The sequence below is a fragment of the Ictidomys tridecemlineatus genome, chromosome 13 (assembly GCF_052094955.1).
Source record: "Ictidomys tridecemlineatus isolate mIctTri1 chromosome 13, mIctTri1.hap1, whole genome shotgun sequence".
Taxonomy (NCBI): domain Eukaryota; kingdom Metazoa; phylum Chordata; class Mammalia; order Rodentia; family Sciuridae; genus Ictidomys; species Ictidomys tridecemlineatus.
Genome location: NC_135489.1, coordinates 3,425,439 through 3,437,704, shown reverse-complemented (window position 1 = coordinate 3,437,704; position 12,266 = coordinate 3,425,439). Strand labels below are relative to the sequence as shown.

General features: G+C 48.6%; 1 protein-coding gene and 1 long non-coding RNA gene across 3 annotated transcripts in view; both read left to right on the top strand.

Moving 5' to 3' along the window:
- Nucleotides 1-12,266, top strand: part of LOC120885287 (uncharacterized) — a 99,295-nt gene that overhangs the window by 38,597 nt on the left and 48,432 nt on the right. The gene's annotated exons all lie outside the window — the stretch shown is intronic.
- Nucleotides 1-12,266, top strand: part of Tshz1 (teashirt zinc finger homeobox 1) — a 72,383-nt gene that overhangs the window by 37,980 nt on the left and 22,137 nt on the right. Inside the window, exon 1 of one of the 2 annotated variants that reach the window (XM_040271955.2) lies at nucleotides 3,052-3,226. The exons of the other annotated variant lie outside the window; for it this stretch is intronic. Coding sequence (XP_040127889.1) covers nucleotides 3,067-3,226 — 160 coding nt within the window. The 5' untranslated portion in view covers nucleotides 3,052-3,066. Of the gene's footprint in view, nucleotides 1-3,051; nucleotides 3,227-12,266 lie in introns of those variants that run through there. 2 annotated transcript variants of the gene reach the window in all.

Sequence of the window (12,266 nt, the reverse complement as noted above, 5' to 3'; positions counted from 1 at the left end):
AGGAGCAGAGGTGAGAGGAGCAGGGATTCTGGGAGGAGCAGGGGTGCAGGAGGATCTGGGGGATCTGGGTGCTGGGAGGAGCAGGCTGCCAAGCCGAGGTTCCCTGAGCTGGGGCAGTCGGGAGAAGCTGGCTGATGAGGCCTGGAAATGGAAACCACCTTCCAGTGCCCTGAAGGTTGACTGAGGGGCAAAATGTTTTTCAAAGTGAATTGGCAGGAAAAAGGGCTTAACCTGAGAGTGGGAGGAAGTGTATTTGAGTATGAACAGTGCCCCTGAGGGAGTTCCAGGTGGGGGGAGGATGGGGTCAGAGGGTTGCTGTTGGGTCTCCTGCAGGCTCCCCAGGTTGGTGGAACCTGTGAGGTTATCTACCAAGTGTGCCACTTCATAGGCACTCACCAGTGTTTCCGCAAGTCAGCGTTATCTGGTGGCAGTGAATAAATCTTCAGCAACTTACAGAAGCATATGGGTCTGTGTTGGCAGCCTTTATTTCGTGGCGCAGCCTGATTCCTGGTGGATGATGGGCATCCTGTAGTCCGGGACCTGGGCGGGCTGTCTGCCGCAGCGTGAATTCAGGGTGGTCCCGTGGGGTCGTCTTGCACCTGATACGATTTTCCTTTCTTCATGATATTTTTTAAAAAATGAAAATTAAATCTTGGTTTTCTCTATTACACACTATGATTTAGAATTTAAAGCAGTGACTGACAGAGCCTTTTGCTCAGCCTTTATCCACATTTTTTGTCTCCTAGCTGGATCCCTCCCTATCTGAGAAAGGGAATTCCTACGGCTCCGTGGGACTCTGAGTGACTTAATGAGAAGGTTCATAAATAGGGTATTGAGACATTAATAAGAAAAAACCCAGCTTGTTGGAAACACAGTGAAACCTCACGCGTGGAAACTGACCCGTGCCCATCTTTCCTCCCCCATGACACAGCCAAGAAGCAGGAGGCGGCCATCAGAAGGCCCCAGGCTGAACTGACAGGCCGTCCCCCACGGGCCTCCCCACCATCGCCGTCAGCTTTAGTTTTCCTGTTACACACAATTCTCAGGGTCACGAGTGTCCGAGCTGTCCCCTGGAAGCAGGGGAGAGGTGGCAAACTGTGAGGTTACACTAGCACATGACCCCAGGAAGGGCAGAGAGGAGCGGGCAGCCTCGGAGCAGGGCCAGCGGGGAGGACAGCATCGGGGCCGCTGTCGGGACTGGAGCAGCTTTGCCACTGTTTTATTTGTGGTTCACAGGAAGTCTTCACCTTGTGTTCAGCATGACTTAAATACAGTCATGAGTATTTCATGGAGATTCTCCAATGCTTCGACACTTTCATAAAATTCCGTTTTAAAGGTAAACCCTGCGTTACCCAGAAACCACCGCTTGTCAGAATGACTCCTCACTTGGATTCTGAAGAGCTGGAGTTTTTGCTTGAGGATAATTGATGGTTAAAATTCTTTTATGTATTTTACGTAAATATCTTTGCCTATAAATTCTCATGGTTAAACATACTTTCTGTGTCTGCTTGAATGGGCATTGTTTTGGAGTCGCATTGGCTGGAGTTTTGGGTGGGCTTCCTCCTCCATCACCTGGAGCTTGCTCCCAGGTTGCGTTGGGTGCTGGCAGTGCTCAGTGGTGGTGGCAGCACGTGTGGGTCTGCCTGTTCCCCTCTGGCTCCAGTGCCTGCTCCTACAGGGAGGTGGTGGGCTGCTTTCCTGCCAGGGAGAGCTGAGGAGGTGTTACTACCTGTTGGAATTTGACCACAGATGCATCCTGTGCATTTAGCTCAGTATGCAGGAGATGCAAAACACAGGGAGGTCCGAGTGCACTCACACAGTAAGAGTTGGGTTCTGACCAATCTGTTTTCCCCCAGCATAGCTGGGATACAGTATGAGCCGCTCGTCACTTCTTAAAATGTAACTTTCAGATTTGATGCAGTATGGTGCAGGTATTAGGAAACTGTCCCTTGTAAGTTTTAATAGCTCCGTGAGTTTCTTTTATTTTAATATATTTTATTTGTTGATAAATAAAATCTATATGCGGTGCTGAACACTGAGCACATGCAAGGCAGGCTCTCTACCACTGAGCTACAACCCCAGCCCTGGGTTTCTTAATTGTTAAAATATATGTATTTAGACTGGACATAAATGAAAGAATTAAAGTTTACTTTTTAACATTTCTAGCATATTACTTCTCATAGACAATAGCTGTCTGAATTAATTGATTTCTATTAAAAACAATGGGATTGTTGTGTTGTTGCTGCAATTACAAAACCAAAAGATAATAAATGGAGCACCTTTGTGTGTGTGTATTTTTTACTTCTTGTACTCAGGAGGAGACTGAACTAATGAAGAAAAATAACATTTGTGCTTATGTCCTAGAAGAATGTCATAAGAACTATTTATTGCTTACTAAAGAAATTAAATTACTTAATGAAGGTGAATTATTGACTTAATTTATTAGGAATTTAATTTGGGAGCTATTTTCATAGGAATATCGGCCAAGACAAGAATGATAACACTTTAATGCATAAAGACATTCAAATTACTTTAAATAGGCAACTAAGTGTATTCCAATGGAAACTGGCATTTTCATGCTTTAAAAATAATATTTTTTTTTTCCAAAAAGAACTACTATCAATGTAACTATGCAGTGAGTAGGGGAGTGTGGTTTCTCTAAAAGGAATTCATGTTCAAGCAGGGCTGCTCGTCATGGATAGAAATTGTGTCATTACTTCATAAATTAGGCTCCATTGCTAAAATAATCGTCAAGCTGCGTTGCATACTGAGGTAGCTGTTCATTGTTGAGTCATTAGAGCCCAGGAATCGGGCTGATCCACGGGTTCCCAGTCTGGTCAGAGTGGCCAGGCTGAGGTTTCTGAACCCGGAGGCCCGTGGCAGCTGTGGTGTGTGTGTGTGTGTGTGTGTGTGTGTGTGTGTGTGTGTGTGTGTACGCATGCGCAGTTACACTGGATCTTGAATTGTGCCTGCTCTCCGTGGCCTTCACACAGATAGGATGTTGCTGTTACTGAGAGCTCCACCTTCTCCTTTCTAAATGCAACAAAATGGAGAAGGAGAGCTGTCATGATATCTGTGTATGAATTAGAGATTATAGTGAAAGCCAGAACTGGCAAATTAAGGGGAATTCACTGGAATTGTCTAGAAATATCTTCATGTAATTATCATTTGAGTGATTCATGGACTAGATGGGAGCAGTGTGGGGAAAGTCTCATTTCTTCTCTAGGTAAATTGTTTCTCTTTGAAACTTTGTGATTCTGGAAGTTCCCCCAGCGTCTGCGTTCTGCGGTCTCCGGGTGCTTTGGAGGGCAGCATGTGTCTGCATCGCGCCTGGCTCTGGCTCGGGAGCTGGAGAGCTGGAGGCATTTCTGTGTTTGCAATTAAGACTTGTTTTCATCTCTGAGCTGTGGTGTTTCAGACGGAGTTTTTTTTCACTTATGACAGACGTATGGGGAAATGCTGTGGGTTTCCAAAAATCCAGATAACTGGATTTCACTGCCTGTATATCAGAAAACAGTGGTGATGTGTATTTGTCTCAAAGATGTATGTGAAACACGCCGCTGTAGCCAGGGCCCGTGCTACTGCTTCTTGCAGTTTTAACGAAGACAGTTAAAAAGCTTTATCAAATTGATCTTCAGTTTGGAGATCATTAATGAACTAACCTCCTTCATGGACAGATCACTCAAGGCCCCAAATAGCATGTGACTTCCTTTGTTTTGCAGTAACTCATTGGAAACATTTACCAAAAACCTTAATGTACATAGAAAATGCTAAACGGTTTTTAAGTGATGGGTCCTTTTTATTGCTGTGCTGAACCATGCTTCTTGTCATGTGCCAAAGATAAATACGTAATTTGGCCTGCATTTCAGAATCTTGGTCCCAACAAGGCAGAGGGAGGGGGAGTTTAATCTAGTAGTAAGAGCAAATGTCTGGTCAGATGTGACTTTCTACCAAAAAATATTTTTAGGGTTGTTGATTATCTGAGGATATTTCATAGATTTACTAATTTTGGAAATTGTTAACTTAAAAAAAGAATTTTGGTCCTGGTTGCTCCCGAAGTGCATTGTTAGTAGAAGAGGCCGTGTCAATGAAAGTGCTTTTGCTCTGGAGGGTTTCTCTGTGACGTGGTTTCTGAGAGGCATCATGTCAGTGCACCCCAGTCTGTGGGTCTTTCTGCTCCTTCTCCTGTGGATTCAGACAACACTCCCTCCCTCTGCTGCATCCATCTTCTTCCTTTGGGACCTGAAGCTCTGCTGCTTCCTCTGTGACCTTGGGCACACTGCCTGCCTGGGTCTCTTGGCCAGTCAGAGGCTCAGGCTGTCGGGGGGAGGGTGCGATCCTCGGAAGGTTCCTGACTCCTGCAGCCTGCGTGTGCCATAGCCGACTGCAGCTTGTGGTGGGATGCGAGGGCTGGCGCTGCCCTTCCTCTGTGCTCCTCTGTGCTCCTCTGTGAACACACCATTGTGCATGGATGTCCCTGGAGTGTGTGTGGCGCACATGGCGGTTTTGCTCTCTGCTGGCATCCCCTGTGTAGAAACTAGGTCTTGGTGCATGTGAACCACCACCTTGTGTGCCCACATCAAAGGAGCACCGTATACAGCCACTTGACTTAAAATCCCAGGGTGAAGCGACAACTGTTGCTCTTGTTGATGCATGTGGACAATTTTTCTTTTCCAGAAATGCTAAATAACTTTTATGTGAAGTTACAAGTATTTGTGTTCTTTATAAACATAAGGCAGTTAAGTTAGCTTTACCATTGCCATTAGGAGAAATAAAGGCTACTTTCTTTGGGCAAAGGGAAGAGTTTTTCTCCTAGAGCAGGGACTTCCAGTAATAAATATATTTTCCTTGGCAATATAGTAAATAAATGTGTCAGTGAATCTGAAACACAATTTACTACAGATGAGGCTATCTTAAGTTTTCTTCGACACTCTATTTTATTTTTAAAAATTAGTAAATTGATTTTGTGGCCCACTAGTGAGTTTCAGCTCTCAGTTTGAGAAACCGAGAGTCTTCATGCCCTCCTGCCTGGACTCCCCTGGCAGCCAGAGAGGACAGGTGCTGGCCTTCGCGATGACCGTTGTGGCATCAGCTGCAGCTTACTCACACGTTCTTATTGCCTACGGACAATAGGTATTTATTTAAAATAATGGTATAAAGTTCTATAAAGAAAGAATTGCCATTTCACGATTAAAATGGGTTAAATGAAGTTTCTAATCTTTTCTGTTTCCCTGTCCCTCCCTCCTCAGTTCCTCCTAAGATGACCAATACAAACCGCCTTTCTCTGGGCTCACAAAAATACACAGAACTCATGAACACATGCATGGGGTTTTCTTTATTTTGCAAACAACGGAACCCATTGCTGAGAAACTTGGCTTTTCATCGATGAGCAGGTGATGGCAAGTCATGATCCTTGCTGCCTAGAGACCTCACCCATCTGCTTCTAGCTGCAGTTTTTCGGGATGCAGCTGTCCCGTGGTACCTGTCTGGCCCGGACCTCACTAGCAGGTATCCAGGCTGTGGCCACCCTGACAATGCTGATGGACACTTAGATCACGTGGGTGCTGCTGTATTTTCAAGAACATGGTTCCCATAGGGTGGTGTTGGGTCAAACAGGACGTGCACTTTCAGTTGCCAAATTGCTCTGCAGGAAGGTTGCTCCAACGCCCTCTTTGTGAGCCTTTGAGAGGTTCCAGGCCCTGTGTGAGCCTTGTGCTGAGTTCACTCAGGTCAGCGCTCGAGGCCAGACATTGTCTTGCTGGGCAAAGCTCTGCCCATGAGTGAGGGAGTGGAAGGAAGCAGAATGAGGGCAGGCACGCCTCAGACCCCCTTCCACATCCCAGCTGACTGCTTAGCCTGCTGCTGCTCCTGTTCCCTCAGCCTTCTGCGGCTAGTCAGAGAATCATTTCAACATCAAACATTGATTGCACTTTTGTGGACAAGATAGGAATCTGCTGCTTTTGCATTTCTCAGCACTGGGCCTGTGGCTCCACGAGGTCTTGCAGCATGGTGCCCATGTTGAATGGCACAGGGTGTCCTTTCACATCCTGCCTTTGAGTTTTGCAGAGGCAAAGGCCATGGCTTCATCTCGTACCCCTTGTGGAGGAGCTGGTGCCAAGTAGCTCATGCTCAGGTAGTGGTCTGGGAGAAGCCGAGGAGGGAGTCTGTCCGCGTGCCTGGACCAAGTCCTCTTCTCCTGTTTCCTCATCCTCTGTTCCTGTGCATGAAGTTCATCTGTCGGCCGGAGTTGGAGATGCAAGCAGCTTCTGGTGCTCTGCCCATGAAGGCCTGCAGAGGAGGCAGGGGGCGGGACAGACACCTCGCTTCCTCACTGGGGTGTGTGGGGTGGTGCTTCTTCCCTTGACGCTGACCTGAAACAGTACTGTCGCGGAGTGCCTAGGTCCCAGGCTCAAGCCTGCAGCCATGACGTACCATGTGCACCAGCCTTAAATTCCCACGTTAAAGGAACCCACGTGCCTCTTGGAGCAGGTGCTCTCAGCTGTATATATGCTTTCCTCTGGCACCTCTGATGCCCAAGGAGAGTGGGTAGAAGCCCCCAAACAGTGCTACCTGTGGTCTTTCTCTTGGCAGCCCTTCTCAGCTGGGCCAGGAGGACCCCACCACCACCACCATGCCCAAGACCTCCCTTCTCAGCTGGGTCCGCAGCCCCCTCCCTGGGACCTCCCTTCCTAACCACAGAGGCTCCCTTCTGAGTTGCAGCCCAACTTGAGTTGCACATGAAGGAAGTGGAGGGCTGTCAGTCAGAGTGGGATACTGCAGGAACAATCCCCAAGCTTCTGGCTTCCAGAGACCAGGTTGCTGTGTTGCTCATATCACATGTTGTCTCCACATGTAGTCCACATTGTCCTCACTCAGGGACCAGGTGACATGCATGCACCACCTGGAAAATGGCTAGCCTCTGTAGCAGGGTGAGGGATGTGGCATCATTTCCGCTCACATTTCATTGGCCCCACCGGGTCTCGTGGAGGCAGAGAGGCATAGTCCTGCAGTGCCCGTGGAAGAGAATAACCTGAACACAGCCGAGGGGAAAGAGGAAGGTGGAGGAGGGAGCAAAGGAGGTGCATTCTGTGTCCAGAAGCAAGAAGTCTCTTGAGACCAGGCAGCAAAGCAACCAAGAGAGGCCCAGATGTTCTGATGGCAGCATTTTTATGAATTCATGGCCTCCCATGGCAACTGTTTTGAAGAACAAGTCATCTCTTTACAGAAAGCTATTCTCTAAGAATGTTGGAAGACTGGTCAGCTCCTGCCTGCCGCACGTGCCCACTACAGTGGATCCAACACAGGCAAGACTCAGCATTGGCAAAGCCTCAGTACTCTAGTGCCACATCCAGAGAGGATAGAAACCTCTCCCGAGAGCCACAGGGGCATCCATGGGCACAAAGGCCGCGAGTCCTGTCTTGGTGTCTTCAGGCTCCTGGTTCTTTCTCTCCTTGTGGAAGACACATTTTGTAGTTGCCCTGTGCGTTCAGCTCTAAGGATGGCTGGTAAGAGGTCGCCATGCACTTCTAAGAGCGGCCGCCGTTGGGTGCTGTGGGACCTCTGGCTGAAAGGAGAAGGCTTGCACTGGGGGCTTTAAACGGATGGCAGTTTTGATGTGGGGGTGCATGTTGCTTTCACATGGGAAGCTCTACAGGTACATAAGCAGCTGCCACGTGAGCTTGTGGGTTTGGCCATGGTGCCCAGCACAGCCTAGGGCTCTGCTGCTGGGCAGCAAGAGCCTGGAGCGCACTTGCTGCTTCCCCAGGAAACAGGGCTGTGCCCGTCCTCGGTGCTGCGTGCAGGGCGAGGCTGCTGGTCCCATGAGGTGCTCAAAGCACTCCTCAGGTCCCTGCAGGTTTCCCAGAGCCACTGACCCCAAGGAAGTGACTGTGATCAACAACCACCAGAACACAGAGCAGCCACCCCAGCCTGAGGCCCAGCGCTGCGCTCCTGGAGTGGCCATGTGGCGTTCTGTGTGGGGGACAGTGGCCTAGCCTCTCTATGGTCCTGCCCGCGGGCCTTCCACAGGTGCTCGCCCTGTGCATGCCGAGTGCCTAGGGTGCTGCCCAGCAAGGGCCCACGTAGACTGAGAGTGGGCCCTCTAGGTGTATGACGTAATCAGATGGACACTTTGTCCCTGGGCTAGGACCACCAGGCTTGTCCTGTTACACCTGAGAACTCTTTAAAATCATCTGGGTAAGACCCGTACCCTTGCCTCAAGATCTGCCCCGTTACAGTGAAAACGACAGTGAACCTCGCCCTCATGCTGGGGGGGTCTGCCCCCACTCCTGGAACCACACCCTCCCCAGGTGCAGGCACCTCCCTCGGCACCGATTCTGTCCTTCCTTCTGAAGCCCATGGACACCTCGGGGGTAGCTGCAGCCCCTCATGCCCTCTCCTCTTCCTCGGCGGCTGGGCTCCTCCCCGACTGTGCTCCCGCGATTCCTCCTGTGAGCACGGCAGTGCGCCACTTGGCCCACCAGTCCCTGAGTGGCCCGGGCGCCTGTGGTCTTCTCAGCTGTCATCGGAGTCTGGGGCCTAGCACTGTGCCTCTGCTTCTCCAAGGGGCCAAGAGCCTTTTCTGGCTGGAGTAGGTGCCAGGGGCCATCTGTTTCGACACTGCCCTTCCACCAATGCGGAAACGGGGGCTCCAGGTAGGCGCCGACCTGGCTCAAGCTTTGCCCGAGACATCTGTCCCTCGATGAAGACGGCCTGGTTTTCCGAGGGCAGTCCAGGCTGTTCTGTCACACGGTGTGCCCCCACCCAGCGTCAGTTTGTGTGCGCTTCTGGAAGCTTCGTGATATTCAGGACGCAGGTTCTTTAAATGTTTGATTCAATGTGTTACTTGTGGTCATCTCTGTTTTTTGAGAATAAAGGGCAGGAAGTCATTTGTTGGGAGTGTCCTCTTCAAGGTACCGTCATGTCGGTGGTGAGAGCAGGTGCCGCCTTCATGGCTCTGACTTGAGATGCCTTCTTGGGGATTTACCTGCGTCTCCCCGGCTGCTGCCGTTGGATGTCTGCTGCCTCCTTTGTTCTTCCTCGGTCTCTAGGAGCGAGACACCCTTTTATTTTGTGTTGAATATCAATATAAGTAAAGTATCAATAATCAATATAGTCTCTGACACCATGTCCTATATTTTATAAGTCCCTTTCCTTGCAAGCAAATGTTAGCAACCCTAACTTTTAACACAATTAAATTAATTTAAATGCATGTTTATCAGTTAAGGAAATGGCTTGCTTTAGTTATGGTGCCAAGAGACAATAACCGTGTCCAATATGTCTGTGTTTCTTATTTCCATCTTGGCAATTAAACCCCAGCGATGGTGGTTTTTGTTAGTCGTGGTGTATGTATCAGCATTTTGTACAGATACTATAATTCAGTGTGAAGGAAAATCAGTGTTTTCTGAGCTGATTTACATATGCATGTCAGATCCGGCCATGCCATTTTTATGGTATTGAGGAAAACAAACTGACCTTTTACCAAGTTTTTGATCCTGAAAGATTCTGTGTTTTGAATTTGGAGGGGAGCAGGCTGCGGAGGGAGAGGGGAGACGCGATTGTTGATTTATACCGTGATGCTAGCAACGGCCAGGACTCTCAGATGCTTTTCAGCTGTAATTGTCTCTTTGCTCAAGGCTACTGTAGTTAGACTACGTTCAATTCCATTGTCAGCCAGCCCACGAGGCATGAGGCATGGAAGCAGATACTGACCATAGAGTGGTGCAGACCATTGTTTGGGTTTCTTCCCTTGCTGAGCACTGCAGTGTTATTTTACAGACAGGAGATATTGTTTCACAGCGTGATACAATGCCACTCACTTATAGAATCATAATCCTTAGAAAGACGTGTTAAAAACTTATCTAGCTAGCTGTACTCTTAAAAGTGCCTGGTTTTTATTATGATTATTTTTCAGAAAGAAGTTGAAAACAAAATGTCACCCAGTAAATATGTGTGTGAATTGCAAATATCTGAAATGGATAGTTTACCCTTAACAGGAATAGTAAAAATACGCTACCAAAGCTTTCAGCTGGCTTCTATCAAAATAATTATCTTAGCAATTATCTCTTCGTTCATTTAACTTTTGCACGCGGATGGTGTTTCTGTGCCTTTGTGTTTATCAACCTCGTGCTTAGAGTTCTCCCAGGAACTATTAGACTGACAGATCTGTTTTTTTTTTTTTTTTTTAACATAGAGAAAAGGAGAAGAAAGGGAACAGGCTATTTAAGAGGAATTGCACTCTGATTCTTAGGTGCTTAGCAAACTATTTAGAGATTAAGGTACTGCTCTGGGAGGGGCTTTGTGGTAGGATCTGCTGAAGGCTGCTCAGGACACATGCCCCTCCATACTCAAGACCCCCTGCTCTTCTGGGGGAGGGACCCTAAAGAAATAAATCAGGACAAGCCCATCAGCACGTGCATACTTAAATGTCACTTCAAAAGTTTCATTTTTAGTCGTGAGTCTGTTTTGGGTTCTGTTTTTGCCATCTCTAGTTAGGAACTTGGTAGGTGCCCTTTGCTCCATTACACGTTGGTCCAAGATGCACCGTGCATAACCGGCAAAGTAAATGTCCACTTCCTGTTTCTTCTGATTTTTAAGAGTTCAGTGCACAGAAGTGTTATTAAAAGAGTTTTTTCTTAAACGGATAATTTATATATGCTTCTGTTTGAAAATATTCTGATTTACTGGAGCAGTTTCACCTGCAGAGTGTGATTCTCCCTTGTTCTAATCTTGGACCACGCTGGAAAGAAGCTGACTTGGACCTCTTCTTCCCTTTAAACCGCACCTCTGAGCCAGAGAAGATCATGTTCTAGAGGAGAAACTTGTCTTTTGGTGGTATCCTTCTCTGCCGCTCGCCCGAGGTGGGACCCCGGGCCCGTCCTGCATGTGCACTTGAGGAAGGAGCACTTTCGGAGAAGTAAACTCCGCTCTTTCCTGCTGTCGTTTTTGATTTGGGCTGTGTCCTGACGGGCGTTTGAAGCTAACATGAAATGCAGTGCCTGCCTGACCCATTTTAGCAGCCCATTATCATAATTTCACTGTCGTATGGCCACTGAGTTAATGTACTTACAAATGACAGAGAAAGTGTGTTACATGACCTTAGGGTTTTCAAAAATTAAATGACGTCGTGGGTCGTATTTCAAAGAATAGCTAAGGAGAACGGTTTTCTTTCCTGCATGAAGCGTCACTGTGCATAGCAACAGGATATTGTATTTCTTTTTTATTACACAAAAATGTGAAGCTTTTAAATTCCTAGATTTCCCACATAAAATTTAACATTGGGGTAGGAATGAAATACCAGTGGATAAATCTGCTTCTCCCATCTCTTCCTCCATCACTCCAGATGAGACTCCTTCAAACTCAGGGCTGCAGAGATCCTTGGTAATTCCTGTCCGATGGTGACTTAGTGTCTCCCCACCTCACAGGAAGCTTGCATATTCCTACCTAAAACACAGCGACATCCTCACATTCCCTGAAGTGCTCTTGCTGGGTCTGGGCAGCAGCGATTCAGTTTCTTCTGGGCTTAGGAGTCGTGCTTGGCATTGGGAAGCCCGTGTCCTCAGCTCCATGGGGCCTCAGGAAACGCCCTGCAGGAGTGGTGCGGGCACTCAGTGTGGGCCTGCTGCGCTGCCTGGCTGAGCAGTGCCCTGGACCCCAGCCGGGGCACACCTAGCACAGGGCTGCCGAAGGTGCCCAGCCCCAGGCTGCGAGGCACACAGCGGTGTCCAGGACCAGGGTCTCCCTGTCCTCCCACTTTGCCGTACAAATCAACTCGTTCACCTGTCCCAGAATTCTCTTTCCCAGTTGGGAATACTGAAGACAAGCAGTAGCTCTCTGAAGAGCCCTCAGGACTCGAGTGCAGTGCTTTGATTTATAGACGGGAAAAAGTGCCGGCCTCCACCTATCAAGAGCGCAGAGCCCTTCCTCGCGAGCCCCTGTGGAGATACCCAGGCCTGTGGAAGCAGAAGGCAGCTCTGGGTGGTGTCCAGCTGCTTGCAGACTGCTCAGGCTTGCGAGCGGCATCCACCCTGCAGGCAGAAGTCCTGATTATTGACACAGTCCTTAGGAAGTACCGCACAGTGGTAGGAAGAACAACCCTGCGTCTTCATGGAAAACCAAAAAGTGCTTCTGACTTGGAGCAGCCTGAATTTCCTTCTGGCCTCCACATGCAGATGTGGTTGGTGGAGCCTGAGTCCAGGACCTGGATGTCCATCGGGCAGGTGCTGAGTCAAGAACCTGCTGTGCACTGTGGCTCACACAGGAGTGGG